Consider the following 18,663-nt stretch of genomic DNA (forward strand, 5'->3'; position numbering starts at 1 on the left):
AGGATGTTTCGGAATGTTATATTTATGTTTGGGTTATTATTACCTAGAATTTCTGGGTAGATGTAAGGGGATCCAATTTATTTTTGAGCTTTTCGGAATTTCGCTCCTGCCAGCTGGTATTTGGTGCAATTATTGAATACGTGTTGCAGGTCTTCGATGGTATTGCAATGGTAGCAGTTAATGTTAGCAGGTTTGGGTCCTAGGTTTTTACCAAAACTTCCTGCTTGTTTAGTTTTGCCTGTCACGATATGGTTAATGATATTTTGGTCCAAGCTGTTTACTTTAGGTGGTTTGATGGACCACTTAACGTATTTTATGGTCAAGTATAGTTTTCTACCTTTGGGGTTGGAATTCCAGTGATTCTGCCATTTTTGGTAAATATTGGTTTTTGTAAAGCTTTAGGCTTATGTGATACTATATTTAAGTGTAGCAGGATTTGAGTCTCCTAGTTTGCTTTTGGCGACTATCATGAGAGATCTTGAAACCCCATTTATCCGCCCATCTCCCTATGTTATCTAAGCTTTGCTGGATTTCCACGATAACTTGGTTGTTAGCGGGGGTTTCCTTCCCTCCAGATGCCGCTGTCATCAGCGAATTGTGAGATGTTAACCTTTTTGGTTGCTAGATTACGGTCGATGTTGTTGATCATGATATTTAATAGCGTAGGGCTGAGTATGCTCCCTTGTGGGGTGCCATTTTCGAGGCGGTATTCTTTCGAGGTAGTGTTCCCTACTCTGATGATTATTCTATGACCTGTTAGGAAATTTTCAATCCAGTTAAACATGCGTCCAATAATTCCTAAGTGGTTGAGTTTTGCAATCAATCCTTTTGTCCAGACAAGGTCAAAAGCTTTTTCTAGTCAAGGAAGATGGCTATAAGGTTACAGTCTCATTTTCTTTTGGAGCTGAATGCTAGTTTAATATCTGCTTCTAGTCTTAATAGCTGGTCTGTGGTGGAACGCTTGTTACGAAAGCCACTTTGGTTTTCTGATAGCAGGTTGCTGCTTTCAAGATGGTGCTTTAATCTATTGGCTAAGATAATTTCCATTAGTTTACAGCTGTTATTAGTGAGGAAGATGGGACGATATGAGTTTTTATTATTAGGGTCTTTGCCGGGTTTAGAGATTGGTATGAAATGGCATATTGCTATTGGGCAATTATCTGCTATTCCAAATTAGGTTATGTAGATTTAGAATGGTTGCTGTTATATTGTTGGGGAGATTTGTATATAATATGATATATCCAATTTGATCTTTTCCAGGTGATATCACTTTCTTTGACCCTAATGCTATATCCTATTCATCCAAGGTATTTTCATTAAATAAGTCTGAGACCTTGGTTCCTGGGTCAAGGTAATTAAAGGTATTTTCTGTTTTTTCCTGGTGTTCTTGGAAGTTTCTGGAGTGGTTGGTACTACTGCTCATGTCAGAGAACTGACTAGCAAGCATGTTAGCCATTTCTTTGTTTTTAGGTGTTAGGTTAGTTTTTTCCCCCGCATGGTTTTTATCTTGTCCCATACTTGCATAGGGTTTGTTTTTAAGTTTAATTTGGAGCAAAATAAATTTGCCGAGTTTTCTCTTTAGCCAGTTTTATGGTTTGTTTTAGTTTTTATCCTTATCTTTGTATTGGATGAGATCAAGGTAGTTTCATGTGTGCTTCTACTTGTTGAGGGGACCGCTCTGTTGGCCTAGTGGTTAGAATGTCCATCTTGGAAGCGGGAGATTGTGGGTTCGAACCCTGGCCTAGTCATAACAAAGACTTATAAAAATAGTACTAACAGCTGCCTCTCTAGGTGCTCAGCATTAAGAGGTTAGTGTTAGGACTGGTTGGCCTAATGTCAGGATAATGTGACAGGGTGGGACATCATGCTGCATGTCTGCAGCATGTTGTCCCAGTGCTAGACATCACTATAAACTGCAACACTGCAGACATCGTAGTGAGTTTTTTTATCCTGATGTGCTTTTTTGCATTGGTCATTCCACCAGGGTACTGATTGTTTGGTTTGGGTATTTGCTGTTTTAGGTATACTTAATATGGTTGCATTGTGTATGGTGTTAATTATATTTTTATGGAATATGGTTGTATCTGTACTTTTTAATTCTTTGGTATTAATAACAACTAGGATGTTTCTAAAGTTATCTCAGTCAGCTTTATCATATCTCCATTTGGGTTGGGCTTCAAAGGGGTTGTGTTGAACTGACATCTGGAGGGAGATAATAATGGGGAAGTGGTCACTTCTTAATGTATTTTCTTGATCAACCCACCAATTAGTAACTTGGACTAGTTTGGGTGTGCATATGGTTAGATCAATTGTTGAAAATGAGCCATCCTCAAGATTGAGTGCTGTTTTTGATCCATCATTGAGGCTGATTATGTTGGATTCAGCAATCCATGCTTCAATCAACTTGCCTCTATTATCCCTCCTACTTTCTCCCCATAGTTCATTGTGTGCATTGAAGTCACCAAAGATGATTAAGTTGTCTGTTAAATTTGTGGAGATTTGACGGTAATTATTTAAGTTAATTGAGATTTCATTGCCTTCTTGGTCATATATGTTTACTATTTGAATATTATTGGATCCAATGTTGACTAGGAGAGTTTGCATTTCAAAGGTCTTGCTGGTATCAGTTGGCATTGGAATTGTTAAAGTTTCTGAGCAGGGTAGGGTATCAATGAGAAAAATTGCAAGTCCACCTCCCTTTTTTCCATTAGTGAGACTTTTAAGTATGCCTGGGGAGTACCCTGGGATCTTAGGTAGCTATTTTGGATTATCTGGTAAGTGAGCTTTTTGGAGGCAGATTATATCTGGTTGATTGATTGTATGATTTTATGTATTATTTTTCGAGAAGGTTTTTAGTTAATCTGTGATAATTTTATTGCTGAATTGTTAGCTTTTTTATTGTGCTACAATTGTATTTATTGGTTCATTGGCATCCGTCCGACTACGAGAGACGATGGCATAGCTCCAAAGTACGCTTTTGCTTATCCTTCTTTTTAGCTCTCTTTTCAGCTTGCTTTATTCTTCTCTTTTCCTCTGCATTTTGAACTCCCTGCCTGACAGCTAAACGCCAGCTGGAACGGTTGTTTGCTCAGCTCTCCCAGTCATTGACATTGATGTTTGCTGTCTTCATATCCTTCTTGCAAACATCTTTGTAGCGCAGATGTGGTCGTCCAGTTGGTCGTGCACCTTCTGCTAACTCCCCATATAACAGGTCCTTGGGAATGCGACCTGGGTCCATTCTCTTGACATGGCCGAGCCAGCGAAGGCACCTCTCGCTGAGTATGGAAAACATGCTGTTCATGTTGGCGCGTTCTAGAACCTCTGTGTTGGGTACTTTGTCCTGCCACTGGATGTGCAGAATGCGCCGCAGACATCTCAGGTGGAAGATGTTGAGTTTCCTCTCGTGTCTTGCATAGGTGGTCCATGTTTCGCTGCTGTAGAGAAGTGAGCTGAGCACGCACGCTTGGTAGACACGCAGTTTGGTCTTCTCTGTGAGGTTGGGGTTGTTCCAGACCCTCTGGTTAAGTCTGGCCATCACTGCTGCTGCCTTGGCAATCCTGACGCCCACCTCAGAATCAATGGAGAGTGAGCTGGAGATGTTAGACCCGAGGTATGTGAAGTTCTCGGCAACTTCCAAATTGTACCCATCGATGGAGACAGAGGGAGGAGAGTCTATGTCCTGTGCAATGACATTTGTTTTCTTCAAACTGATGGTCAGTCCAAATTCCTTACATGCATGGGAGAGGCAGCATACCAGCTGCTGAAGTCCATCTTCCGTGTGTGATGTCAAGGCTGCATCGTCAGCAAAGAGCAATTCACGGATGAGTACCTCTGTGACTTTAGTCTTAGCACAGAGACGGGCAATGTTGAACAGCTTGCCGTCAGCCCTGGTATGGATGTACACTCCCTCGCTGCCATCCTTGAATGCGTACTGGAGAAGCATGGAGAAGAAGATGGCAAAGAGCGTCGGTGCAAGGACACAGCCTTGTTTGACTCCGCTAATGACTGGGAATGCTTCAGATGTTGCGCCATTGAAGCACACTGTGCTGTGCATGTTCTCGTGGAACGACATAATGACAGCAAGCAGACGTGGGGGGCAGCCGATCTTCTGCAGGAGTCTGAAGAGTCCACTCCGACTAACCATGTCAAACGCCTTCGTCAGGTCTATGAAGGCAATGTAGAGGGGCATCCACTGCTCGCAACACTTCTCCTGCAGCTGACGTAGTGAGAAGATCATGTCTACAGTTGACGTGCCGGCTCGAAATCCACACTGGGATTCTGGGTAGACGCGGGAGGCTAGGATCTGCAAGCGTGCCAAGGCAACACGGGCGAAGGCCTTTCCGACGATGCTGAGGAGGGAGATGCCCCGATAGTTGTTGCAGTCGCTACAGTCTCCTTTGTTTTTGTACAAAGTGATGATGTTGGCATCACGCATGTCCTGTGGGATGTATCCCTGTTCCCAGCAAAGGCAGAGGAGTGTGTGCAAGGGCTGGAGCAGTGCTTGAGGACTTCAGGCGGAATGCCGTCGCTTCCAGGAGCCTTCCCACAGGCAAGGCAATCGATGGCTTTTCTGAGCTCTTCCAGGGTGGGCAGTGTGTCTAGCTCCTCCATGACAGGCAGGTCTGGAATGGCGTCCAGGGCAGTTCCAGTGACACTGTTTTGGGTTGCATATAGCTCGAGATAGTGCTCAACCCATCGCTGCAGTTGTTTCCTCTGGTCTGTGATGACTTCGCCCGTCTTGGACTTGAGGGGGGCGGCCTTGTAGCTGGGGGTGCTTGTCGCCTTTTTGATACCATCATACATTCCTCTTGTATCCCCGGTGTCAGCAGCTGTCTGTATACTGTTGCAAAGGTTCAGCCAGTAGGTGTTGGCACAGTGGCGGGCAGTCTTCTGGGCGTTATTCCTTGCAATCATGAGGGCATGTAGTGTTCTGATGCTAGGTGCAGCCTTATATGCCAGGAGGGCTTTCCTCTTTGCCTCAGTCACGGGCTCCATCTCCTCCCAGTTTGCCTCATACCAGTCGACATTCTTTCGCTCCCTCTTCCTGTAAGCTGTGATGGCTGAATTGTACACAGAGTCATGGATATGGGACCACTTGGAATCAATGGTGTCATCAGGTGTCACTTTGGTGAGGGCTTCCTTCAGTTTGCTGATGAACTGCTGTGTTTTCTCTGGGTTGCTTGCACAGCAGGTGTTGATACGTGGGTGACCCTTCTTCTTGGCGTGGTGCAGCTTCTTGGGTAATATTCGCACCTTGCTGGCCACGAGGGAATGGTCCGTATCACAATCGGCACCGTGGTAGCTGCGGGTAAGGAGGACACTGGCCAGTTCTGCACGCCTGGTGATGACGAGGTCTAGCTGGTGCCAGTGGCGTGAACGTGGGTGTCTCCACGACACCTGGTGGATCTCCTTGCATTTGAAGAAAGTGTTTGTCACACATAGGCTGTGGGAGCAGCACATCTCCAGCAGTCGCTGACCATTCTCGTTGATCTTGCCCCTTCCGTAAAAGCCGAGACAGGTGGACCAGGCCTCATGGTCAGCTCCCACTCTGGCATTGAAGTCTCCTATTAAGTAAAGGCTTTCATTGTTGGGGATACTGGATATTGCCTGATCCAGAGCCTCATAAAACTTGTCTTTCTCCTCGTAGGTGGAGTAGAGGGTTGGGGCGTACACACTGAAGATGTTGACCGGGCCTAAGGATGTTGACAGCCGGAGGGCAAGGATTCTCTCAGTACCTGATGATGGAGGTTCAGTGAAGGCGATTAGCGTGTTCTTGATGGCAAAGCCTACACCATGCTGCCTAGGTTCATCCCAGGGCTTCCCCTGCCAAAAGAATGTGTAATTGGCTTCCCTGATGGTGCCGCTGTCAGCCAGTCGGGTCTCTTGGAGGCAGGCAATGTCGATGTTCAGTCAGGAGAGTTCTCTGTCAATGACGGCAGTCTTCCGTGCATCGTCGATCTGCTGTAGGTCAGTGGTCAATCCAGGACACATGGTCCTTATGTTCCAGGTTGCAAAACGAAGAGTTGGAGTCTTTTTATTTCTTCTTTTAGTCTTTCCTGGTGCAGAGTTTTGTGGCCCACTTGTCGAGATGGTTCTCTAAGCTCCACGCACCCAGTGAAGCAGGCAGGCCATGGCGGGCAGCACCTTACTGACTGGGGGCTGCCCAGCTTGAGGCGGGCGGTAGCTGTCCAGTGAGACCTGATGATCTCTCCCACCGACAGAAGTAACCCCTGGCGCCAAGCTCTATGCCAATCGAGCTTTGACTTAGAACCGGTAAACTGCTACTTCTCGTGTTGTGCTGACGCCGTACGATGACGCTGGAGTGTCCTCTCCAGTGGAGCTATGAAGCCTGGGCAGGGTGGTATGGAGAATCAGCTGTTGCCCATGCAGCAGATCCCCCTCTCCACGCAGCTGGTGTGCCCAAGGGAACGACGAATGCCGATACAGCTTGGCACCAACGGCGTCGCAGGAGTTGCCGGAATGACGTTGAAGTCAATGTCATACCGCCTTAGGGACTCCATCTCCGGATTTTCTGTATGGGTTTACTCCATTAGCCTTTCCCATGAGTGGGTATAGCCACAAGGCAGCAGAGGTTTGGAATCGGAGTTTTCCTTCTCCTAGATGAGCTACCATTCAAGGTTTACGAGTCCCATCTACCCGAAGCAACTGGTTTTAAGGCGCCAGTGGGCCACCTTCACCCCTTCTCCTGTTAGTAGAAAACATGGTCTGCCGGGCTTCAAATCTAAGCCACTCGCGAAGGCCAGGAGCTGGATTTTAGTTGACAGAGGCAGTAAGAGACGCAGGCCGTATGGGGCATTTTGGAGGATTGGGGCGCTTGTCTCCCATTCCCACCCCGGGCAATGTCAACCTTAGACCACATTTATTGGTAGTTGTAGTTTTAATGGTAGACTGGGGAGTGATTGAGTGTGTTGCTTGAAAGCGTTTTGTTACAATTTAATTTTGGTGTACACCTGTGGTGTCTAATGTTGGGGGTTTTGTGCTGTTAGGTTTGTTTATCTCTTTAAAGAGTTCTAGCTGCATCGGCCATGTAAATATTTTTGGAATACCTTTGCAGGGGGGGTAGGGGTGTTTTCAGTTTGATCTGAGTTGGTGTTGTTTTTATTTTTAGTTCCTGTGTTAACTCTGGTTGCGTGTTTGATGATTTGAATATAGTTTTGGAAGTATTGTTGGGGGATGGGGGCTTTTAATTGTCTTGGTTGGATTTGGGTTACTGGGTCTTTTGCCTGAATCTGATTTGTCGGGTATTGGATTGGTGTTTTTTAATTATTTTTTGGCTGCTAAATATAGGACAATTGTTTTGTGTTCATGAATTCTACGAGTTGCTTTTCCTTGATGGTGTAAGGACATGCAGATACTCTAGGGTGGTGTAGATCCAAGCAATTAGGGCATTTAATAATTTTTTTGTTGCAATTCCCCCCCCCCCCCCGAAACGATCAGATCTTGGTTTGTAGTGACATATAAGGGCAAACTGTTAACAGTTGGTGCAGAACCTGGATTTGTTAATTAAAGGTTACAGTTTGTGGCACACCCCATAGGGGCCTAGCTTAACCAGGGTTGAGAGTGGTTCTGTTGATTCAATTACTGCTTTTGATGCTGGCTGCCCTTTTTGATTCCTGATTCTGTAGGCTTTTGTTACTTTAGTTCCATTCTCGTTAAGTTTTATGAGGAATGTTTGGTTGTTTATGTCCTTTTTATATCCTTTAAGTGTTAGTACTGCTTTGAACATTGTTGTCTGAGGTGGTTTGGTGGACTCATTGTTAGTGTTAGGTTCAGTTGGTGGTCTTGAGTGGGTGGAGTTTTGGCTTACAAGTCTGTCTTTTTTTTGTATTTTGTAATGTCTACTTTAATTTTGATGTGACCTATGCCTTCAAGTTGTAGGAATTTTTCCACCTGGCTGAGTGTGCTGCATTGGAAGTTCAAATAATCATTTTTTTGTTCTTATCAGTCTGAATTGCCCATGGTACTCTAGACAGGGCTCCTAAGATAATGTTGGAGCTTAGATGAATTAGTTGTCTGTCCGTGCTACTGATGTATAGGGTGTGTTCAAGTGAGTAGAATTTGGGTTTTGCTTCATGATTATTGTGTTGGAGTTATTTGCCCTTGTTATTTGATTCCCATCTTGGATTGGGATGGATGGAGTTTTAGATTTCATGGGAAGCTTTCCATTTCCTGTGTAGGTGATTTTTTTTCTTCATTGGGTACGTCTTTGGTGGAGAGGTAGTCTGATTTGGTAGATTTTTCCTTATTGAGTTGGTTATTAGCTCTACTCCCTGATGTGATCCCTGAGGGGCCAGGAATTTGACTGTTATGAATTATTTCTTTTTGTTTTTTGTTGGGGACATCTGTTTATTAGTATTAGTTGGTTTTGTTGCATTGAGTGTGGAGGGAGCAGTAATTTCTTGATTTGTGTTGGTTGGATATGTTTCATTTTGATTGGCTGCTGAGTTGTTTGCTCTATCTTGACTTGGTTGCTGTTGATGTGGAGTAATGGTAGCTTTTGTTTCTTTGGAGTCCAGTTGGTAGTTTTGATTGGGGAATTTCGAGAAATTGGTAAACTGGTAATGGAGTTGTATTGGTGTTTATGTTTTGGTTTGATTGGGGGTAGTTTGTAGTCATGTTTTCCACACAGGATGAGTGCAACAACTCGGGATTTCAAATTGTAGCCTTACTCTGAGTTGGAGCCCAACATAGACAGGATTTGTGTGAATAGCATCAGCTGAATAAATATTTTCAGGTGCTTAAAAAAAAAATTCAGACCAAAATTTTGTGTTAAAATTATTGGCTAAATTGCCAAGTTTTGTTCGGAAATATGATGAACAAAATAATGATAATAATAATAATAATAATAATAATAATAATAATAATAAACATGAGTTAGAAAGGTTAATAGCAAGCATCGGAGCTAAATCACGACAAGCAGCCAACCACGTCATAATATACACTTTACCCCCTATTTTCGATAACCGTCGAAATTTGTAGACTATATCAGCTGAAGGTAAAATTCGAAGCGAATAAGAACATAAAAAAAACCAGAATCTTAATTTTAAATCGTATGAGAAATTTTTTGTGATTGGTTTCATTCAATAAGATCGAGACAAGGTTTGACCATTTCTAATGTGTGTGTGTGTTTGTGTTTATACACATGTCGGGCACTCTTCAGTTAAGTGATTGGCCTATATACAGGCATAGTCACACTGTGGTGAACTATGTACATATGTGAAGGAAGGCTCACATCACTCAGATACTTTATGTTCCAATATTAAAGCATTTTACACTACCAAGGTGATCTATACTGATCATACATTTTTAAACAAGGCCAACAATAATTTGATATGGTCCAAACGTTTTCCTCCAGACTCTGTGAATGATTACATGAAGATTATATACCAAATATACCCAAAGAATTATGCTTAAATTGTATCTAGCTCATTTACAGTTTTGTCCTTATTATTTCTGTAATAGCAGTATTGTTTTATACAGAGGAAGAGCAAAGCAAAATTATTTAATTCCAGATTAAAGAATTTTTAATTATGACAGCAATTAATGTTTATTTATGTTAAATATCTTATGATAAAAAACTATGTGCATCACATGTTAACATGTAGCAAGCATCATTCTTGCAATAGTCCTTCTTTTTGATATATTTTGGTCATGTTTTTGATGGAATTCTGCTTGGGTAAGATTTGAATGTGTCCAGAATTTTAACAATACTGGACTCTTCATATATTTTTTATATTTTAATATCCTGTTCTTTTATTAAAGTGAACAATATTGATGTCACGTAGAGGTCGCATAGTGTAATTTGTGTATCCTAAAATTTGTACAAAATTATTGGAGATGATGGCTGCACCAACTTCATGGAATTTAGGCATTCAGCTGTTAAAGTCAACATGATGAACCTAATAATGACCTTGTTTTTCTTTATAAACTTTATTCTTGATCTCAGTTAAACAGAAGTAACATTCTTCATTGGTTAGAAAATCTAGAGTAAAAGTCAGGGAATAAATAATAACATTGTTTTCTGCTTAGATTGTAATGATGCTGCTTTCTGTTTATTACAAGTAAGTTTTGGAAAAAAAGATAATATTTACTTCGGGACATTGAGCTGCAATAACAGCTTGATGACTCAGTTTGTGTTGTGATACCTTAAAGCTCAGGAAAAACAATGGAGAAATCATCAAAACTATTTCATTGAAAAGGTGGGGAAATAAAACATTTAACTGTTACACATTAATAAAGAAATCCAGGGATATATACATTCTGTGGTCCGTTGTTTTGTCTTGGATTTTATTTTTATTTTCTAGAAATATGCAGCATTGGTGTCTTGCATTTGAATAAAAGATCATTAACAAATCCTACTTTCTCATTGTTGTTTTCGTAATTTAAAAAAAAAATGATTTTTATATTGTTTTGACTTCACTTTGGCTAAATCCAATACAAATTTTACCGAACAAGTGAATTTTTTTAAAGTCTGTGTAACAACTGCTCATAGATTACTTGCAGTTCCTATATGAGGATGGGGTGGTAAAGTGTGCCTAATTTACTTTCTCAGTTTCATTGTGAGCGTCATGCTTGGTGCAACTTAAAATTCAGCTGAATTTGCTGTTCATTGTGTTTTCAGATTCCACGCAGGATTATCGATTACAGCGCCTTGCCAGAGTCCTGAATGAGCAGCAATCAATGAAAGACAAGGCTATTCACGAGGAACAGATGCTAATTCCTCCTCAAGGAAAGACAACTCATAAGAGCCATGAAGTGACCCATATTGCTGTTGAAGGTGAGGAATCAGAAGTACTATATATCCGTTCTCCACAGCAAGATATTGTCCAGGATCTTTCATCAACTGCTAGTCAGCAAGAAGAATCCCACCCAGTTTTAGCTCAGAGGCAGCCCAGTCAGTCAGAAACAAACATGATAGCCATGCTAAAATTGTTGAAGGAAAATGTTGATAAATTGAAACAAGGTACAGACACAACTTCACCACTGACAATATGGGACTTTGCAGGCCAGTATGCCTTTTACACGACACACCAGACTTTCCTGACAAGACGAGCCATCTACCTCTTGGTTTCAGATGTCAGCAGAGAGCTTGCTGATTTTGTAGCTGATGAGTGTTACTTTGATAGTGATGGGATAATGAAGTGCAGAGTTCATGGTGAGTTCTACTCCTACTCTGCCAGATTTAAATAATAAACTTTTATGTTCTTAGTTATTTAATACAGTAATGCAAAGTCAGCACAGTTTTATTCCCAAAGAGGAAAGAAACGACAATAGAAAAGTAAAGAAAAACTTGTGAATCTAAACTTAGTTGAACCTCGGCATGACAGTTACTTTGGCATCCATGTGCTTTCCTTTAATTCCATGAATTTTTTTAACCTCTGCGTTTGGAACGTAACTTCATTTTGCACTTATCGGTATCTGGATAACAAATGTAAATTCTACATAACATGTATTAATTGAGCTATTGGGGAGAATTTGGGAGACAAATTGGATTTGTTTCTACCCAGGAAAAGCCATGAAGTTCTGAAAATATTGATAAAAGTCTCAGTCGATGATGGGCAGTCCTGGACATTTTAAGCCAATACTTGATGACAGAAAAAAAATACATAATTGGGTCCTAATTGAATTTGTTGTTTTGGGTTTAATACCATGTTTCAGTGCATGAGATATACATGGTGGCCAGTATAAATGGTGGAAGAAGAACCCAGGAAAGTCCCAGTAAGAAACACTGACCCTTGGGAAGCTGATTATAATTTAGTGATTTTTTACTGGAATTTTCAGAGTTGTAGAACTCATCATTCAGTTAAGATACAGTGTGGATCATTTGGGTGATAGCCCAAAATATATTTATACAGTGCTCAGTCAATTTGATTAGTAAAGGAGTAGTTACAGGGTTCCCACGCTACCGTGAAATCTGGAATAAGTCAGGAAACACCCAGAAATATTCCGCCACCACTTGACACCAGAAAGAATCACGTATTTGAATCGTAACTAAACTGATCTTGAGTTAAATTTATCAAGTTCTAACCAGAATACTCAGAGGGTGCAGTATGGATCAATTGGTTGCTTGCAATAAACGCATATGCTGTGTCAGTCCAAATGCCCAGTGAATTAGATTCGTCTAGTAGACTTTTATTTTCAAAGTCAGCTCAATATCAGTATCTTTCCTTACATGGAAGGTATGAAAACCAGTCTGGCATCACAAGAGACCAGCATGGTGGTGGCAAAGCATAGCCACTTACCAGATGGCCTAGCAAACTTTAAACATTGTTAGATCGAGTGATACATGCATGAAATCGATATGAAAATTACTTATTTTCTTAGAAATTGTGAGTATTAAAATCGTTATGTCTTTAATCTGCAGAAAAACAAATAAAACTATGTTGTTGATGAAACGTGACCTGGTACTCATGATTCGCATTGCTAGTCACATGAGTACACAAATCTAACAACCCACATTTTCAAATGTGGAGAAAAAATAAAAGAAATATTAAATGAAAGCCATATACTGGCTGTAATAAAAATACAAAAATGAAAGAACACAAAATTCTTTATAGTTATATATTCTGAGAACAACTCTTGGAGTTTTGTTGTATCACGTGACTACCACGTTGACATGTGCTCTCTTCTTGATAAATCAGACTGACCAGATTGCTGGTTTTTACAAAAAGTATCTGACATTCATTTAATATAATTGAATTTCTGTACAAAAACATTAAAAAGGAGTTTACTGTTGATATCACGTAACTATTGGACTTCCAGTGTCATTTGAGATTTGTGAATTCATGTGACTAGTAATGCAAATGCGAGTACTGGTTTCATCGAAGCCATAGTTTCTTGTCTGTCAGCAGATTAACAAAATAACAATTATAATACTTGCCATTGAGAAAATAAATTATTTTCCTATGGATTTCATGCAGGTATGAGTCGATATAACAGTTTTCAATTTTCTAGGCCTGCTGCTAAGTGACTGCCATTTGTCGCTACCGCACTGTGGTGGCAAATTTTAAATTTTCGATATGCAATTGCAATGACCCCACACCCCAACCTAAATGTCCTAATATGAAAAATACGGTGGGAATATTTGGAGGAAACTCGGATTAGAAAATGGTCTGCTATTTGTTTTAAGCCTAATTTGTAGTCCAAATTGTTAAATCTGAAATGAAAGCAGTTTGTTGTTGATACCATGTGAATATTGGACTTCGATGTTGTCGTTTGAGATTTGTGAAGTTATGTGATTAGTAATGTAAATGGCGAGTACCATGTAGGTATCATCTATGCTGTAGTCTTATCTAGTCTGTCAGTGGATTAAAGACATAACGATTATATTTGCTATTTTTGAGAAAATAAATTATGCAGGTATAAGTTGACGTTAACATAAGTTTAAATTTTCTGGGTTCTCTGGTAACTGACTTTCATATTTCACTATGGCACAGTGGCAGCAAATTCAAATTTTCGATATGTAATTGCAATGACCCCCACACTCCAACCTAAATGCCCAAATATGAAAAATGGTGTGGGAATATTCGAAAGAAACATACATTAGAATACGGACTGCTATTCATTTTAAGCCATATTTGTTTCCACATAGTTGAATCTCAGAGCTGAAATAAGAAATTGTTGTACCTTGTATTATATATCAAAAACAATATTGTAATGGCCCCGGTATCAATACAAGTTTAGGGACTGGTTTAATGAATTACAAGAAGACAAGTTGATTTCACAGAAAATTCAGTCATTGTTTATACAACAGTATATAATTTTGAAGGTCTTTTGTCAAAATTTAAATGAACCCTTTTGAATTTTTCTTAAATGATGGATTGTTAACCAGATCATCATAAGGAGATTAGGTTGTTTGAAAAATCTTGTTTGGGATTTTACTGATGCAGATAAATTCATGGTTAAAATGTTTTCATTACAAGACAAGATTCTAATTATTTGCATGTATTGTTTTTTATATACTATAATATGAAATGTTTACTTGCTCTAAGATGCAAATATATATTGCTATATAATTCTTTAGAATTAAAGGTTTAAAAGGAAACAATACTAATTTATGTTCATTATGTTGTTTCCACTTAGCAACATAATGCAAGTCAACAAAATAAAGTTCAAATTTTTATTCTGTACATTGAAATGGTTTTACCTGCCAATTTATAGGAATATAATCAAACTTGTTTCATGTAATACATTTTGCGGTTTTCAACATGATCATCTTTTCTGACTTAGATGCTTTGAAGAGTCTTGAAAGAGGAACATGTTCAGATTTGGAAAATGCATGTTTTATAATCTAAAATGTTATTTAATTCAGTTATGGTCATATGTGAACCTTGAAAACAATTATTTCTGGAAAAAACATTGATATATATATATATACAGTTAATTGACTTGGGGTGGGTTCATTATGTGCCATTGATACTACTCTTGTTAATAATTTATTTTCAGAACTGATTGAGGTTTGGCTAAACTCCGTACATTCATGTGCAACAGCATCAGAAGTCAGCATCCCCCCTGTGATTTTGGTGGGAACACATGTGGATAAAATTTCACAGGTACATATTATGGACATTAACGTCGGATGCGTTAGATCTTCCCTCGTCTGCCTGCTTAGCTCTATTGATCATATACCAGAAGATCAAATGGTATGGCCTGTTGTCAATTGTATGTCTGTCCATTAGCATATGATTGTTATCATGACTCATTTAAACTGCTTGCAGGATTGTTACGAAATTGTACATATGCATTTATCTCATGATATGGTTGATCCTAAATGGAAATGATTCCTGTTGGACATGCAGTATGGCCAACACGTTGTCCATTTTGAAAATCTTGTTATCACTATTTCTACTGAATGGATGTTAATATCATGATGGGCTTTTCACTAATCAATTTCTTGTCATGTTGGTTTAAAATAAAAATAGTGCCGATCATATAGCCGATATGGCAGCAAGAGCAATCAGTTTGAAAATTGCTGTCACTATTCTCAGTGGATAGTCGTGATCAACATGGAATGTTCACCAGAACCGGTACATAATGGAAATAGTGCCATTCCAAGAGCCAGTATTGCTGCTATGGTGGCCATCTTGAAGATCTTATTATCACTATTCCTCCAGAATGGACGGTATCCAGACATAGGGTTTTCATTATAAGACTTATTATCGTGTCTAGTTGATCTAAAGTAAAACTGGTGCCCATCTGATGTCCACTATGACTGGTTTTGGAGCTATCTTTAAAATCTTGTTCTCTCTACTCCCCTTGAAAAGTAGTTGTTGTTGTTGTAGGGTTTAATTCCATTTTTCAATACAAGGTAGGCTATACATGGCTGCCAGCATAAATGGTGGAGGAAGAACCTGGGACGACCCGGGAAAAAACCAAGATTTCTCACATACCCACATTTACCGAACCTGAGACTCGGAACATATGCAGACAGTGGTGAGATGGCAGTGATCCGTAACGGTCAGCGCTTTAGGCCACTCGGTCCCCCCACCTTGAACAGAAAGTCATTTTGACATGGGGTTCTCACCAGATGAACATTTTATTATTTATATTTCTTTAGTGCACATGTATCCAATGTGACTCCATTATTGTTACCACTCTGCCTAAATTGGAAGTCTTATCAGTATGGGATTTCACTAGAAGACCTGGTGTATACACCTCTCCCTCGATAACTAACGTACATCAGGGTCCAAAAACATAGACCGCACTATAATCGAGGGTGCGAGTTACCAAGTTATCTCCCAAAAATCAGATAGACAAAAGATATCTAGAGAACCGCAGGGTTGAGGGTGATCTGGGCTGTTTACTGACTGAATTCTTGTTTTATAATCGTTTTGAGAATAATTTTCAATAAAGAGCTTTCCCTGGTAAAGTTCGTTGTTATTCTGTATAAATCAAATTTATTTTCAAAATGTCCTACATCTGAAAGATTGATAACATGTTTTCAACTGGATTCAACAACCAACACGGTGCATGAAAATATTCGTATGTTACATCACATCTTTTTGTTTTTGCTGATTAGGCTGTTTCATGGAGTGGTGTATGATATGTTTTTCGAAATGGAGTTTTCAAAGCCGGGAACCAGACTAATTGTTGAATCAGTTGATACACTACCAAACAAGATAAACACCACATTTTTTGAGACAATCGTCGACATCGAAACTGAATTTTGAATTGTTCAATTAGAATAATATTGATGCCGTGATTTCATTACAAGTAACAGTGAAACTTCTTATCATCCTTGAGAATATCGCTACATACTAGTTCAGGAATTATCGGTAACCCGTTTTCCCCACAATGGTCTGTATTTGTGAAACAAAGCACTTTTATTTTACAAAGTACTCATTTTGCTTGATTGCCTTCCTAATCACAGTTATGATTGAGTAGGTTAATTTAAGGTAGTTTAATTAGATTATGTACACAATAACGTTTATAATGCTGTTCAATTGAGGATCTGAATTGAGTTACTTGATGTATGACCGGAAAGACGTAATAATAGGAAAGGAGGCCTGCTTTTCATTTAGTGCAACATTACAACAAATAGTTCCGCTAGTCCGATGTCAAAAGACGGTCGGCATTTAAATACGTTCTCGGAGAAATGCCTGCGGAGAGCTGTTAACTTAGATTGAAACATTTTATGTTTAATTACAACAGGATACATTGCATTTATGATGAACTAGAACGCAAATTTAAATTGATACACAAAAGTATTTAACTGGTATTTAGTTATCAAAGTACTGCATCCACTAGGCGTGACATTTTCATTCATAAAACTTTCCTTGAGTATCGTTAATTACAGTGTACTAAGAATGTTGTTTGGAGATAAAAAATGTAAAAAATTGTATGACTTCTTTTTAAAGTTGATATTTCATAATGTTGATGAAAATTTCCAGGTACTATATACCATTTTCAACGATAAAACGAGCGATATATCCCTTTCCATTACCAATTTTGATCACGATATTTTACAACAAATAAGAATACAATTGTATTGTTGGTATTTTCTGGTTAAAAAAATGGGATCCACACCTGATCCCACGCTATAAGTGGGTTTGCGAGTTATCAGGACGCAGGTTATCGAGGGTGTGTTGCAGTTGGACACAAATAAAAAGATATTGATCACATTTAAATTTTATCTCACTGCTTAGATAGAACTTGCCAATACACTGTAATTATGCTCGGCACATTAAAGAATTGCTAACCGTATTGTACAGATTATAATGGTTTCAAAACAACAGATTCTTTGGGGAAGCCCTACCTCCAGCCAATGAAATTAATTCTTATATAACAATAAAAAGATATCAATTAAACTGGTACTGACTGATTCCATTGATTGTATCCATAGATGATGCGGCTGGTTTTAGTTATAATTGATAAATTTCAGCATGCATTACATGTATCTAAATATGCCATGCACCTGTAAGGTGCTCAGACAAAATGAGAACTTCTACCATTTCAAGTTAAAGACCAAAATTTATTTGCCTACTGTGCTATATTCGCGTGTCCATAAGAACAAATGTCTGACTCGACAATATGGACTATATATATCTGCACACTTTTGTGTGTGTGTGTGTGTGTATATATATATATATACAAATAATACTAACATACAGGTTAGAGAATGTTTGATTCATACTTTACGGAATGGCACCCTTCACATTGCCTGCACACACGACCCTATATTCCCTCACGACTAAGCACACATCACGAAACAAATGTTACTCAGTCGGTGTTATATGCACTCGTGTGTAGCAGACACACTCGCAGGATGCCATAGTAATTAATTCTCATGTATCTACACAGTCATTACGGATTCCTATGAAAGAAATCAAGGTATATATAATTATTTATAGAGAATTATAAATATACACCAGATTAACTCAACATGCTATCCCTGGATTCTATAGAAGAATGGTTCATAATAATAGGCAGAATTAATATTTTAATACAAATAATACTATAATACAGATTAGAGAATTTTTAATTCGTACTCTATGGATATTCGAACCCAGGTCTGCAGAGTACGAATTTCTATGTAAGTTGATATTCCATTTTTATCAGATCCATATATATCTTTTAATAATGGCACACCTTTCAGTTAATCTTCACCTACTATGCTCTCACCAGATTGGTAAATTAGAGACTTGTGTTATTGCTACACAAATGTAGCTATATGGGGAATAACACTAATTTGGCAATACTTACGAGCTAATGATGAAAACTTCTTGACTCTAATCCTATTCATGTCTTCAGTTTCAACCCAGGTAAGAGGAAGGTTATATTCCGATTGTTGGAATAGGCCATGGTATCAGACTAGGATCATATTATTTTATTTTTCAAGACCTGTAATTACTAATTGGTGAAAAGAAGAATGTTCTTCGACTGGGAAGTAGTACCATGGAAAGATATAATGCAATGCAAGGATTGCAGATATGTGCTAACTTATTACATAATTAAAGTTAGATTCCCCCTTCCCGGGACAAATAACCAACAAACGCAAACTTCAGTTTGTTCAGTTTGGTCTTAGCAAAGCATTATAGGATCAGCAGATTTTCTGTGTTAACATAGAGGCAGATGCTGCTTCATGCCGATGTGCTAAAACTAGTACATGACAAAACCACTTTTTTAAGATGATGAAACTTTATT

The 18,663-nt window shown here is 39.1% G+C and overlaps 1 protein-coding gene across 1 annotated transcript in view; it reads left to right on the top strand.

Moving 5' to 3' along the window:
- Nucleotides 1-18,663, top strand: part of LOC149770850 (uncharacterized) — a 91,915-nt gene that overhangs the window by 11,429 nt on the left and 61,823 nt on the right. The window contains exons 3-4 of the mRNA XM_089949028.1: nucleotides 10,643-11,176; nucleotides 14,467-14,573. Of these exons, the coding sequence (XP_089805154.1) occupies nucleotides 10,643-11,176; nucleotides 14,467-14,573 (641 nt within the window). The remainder of the gene's footprint in view (nucleotides 1-10,642; nucleotides 11,177-14,466; nucleotides 14,574-18,663) is intronic.

Source organism: Sinohyriopsis cumingii, unplaced genomic scaffold, assembly GCF_028554795.1.
Source record: "Sinohyriopsis cumingii isolate HCF-2022 unplaced genomic scaffold, ASM2855479v2 utg002256l, whole genome shotgun sequence".
NCBI lineage: Eukaryota > Metazoa > Mollusca > Bivalvia > Unionida > Unionidae > Sinohyriopsis > Sinohyriopsis cumingii.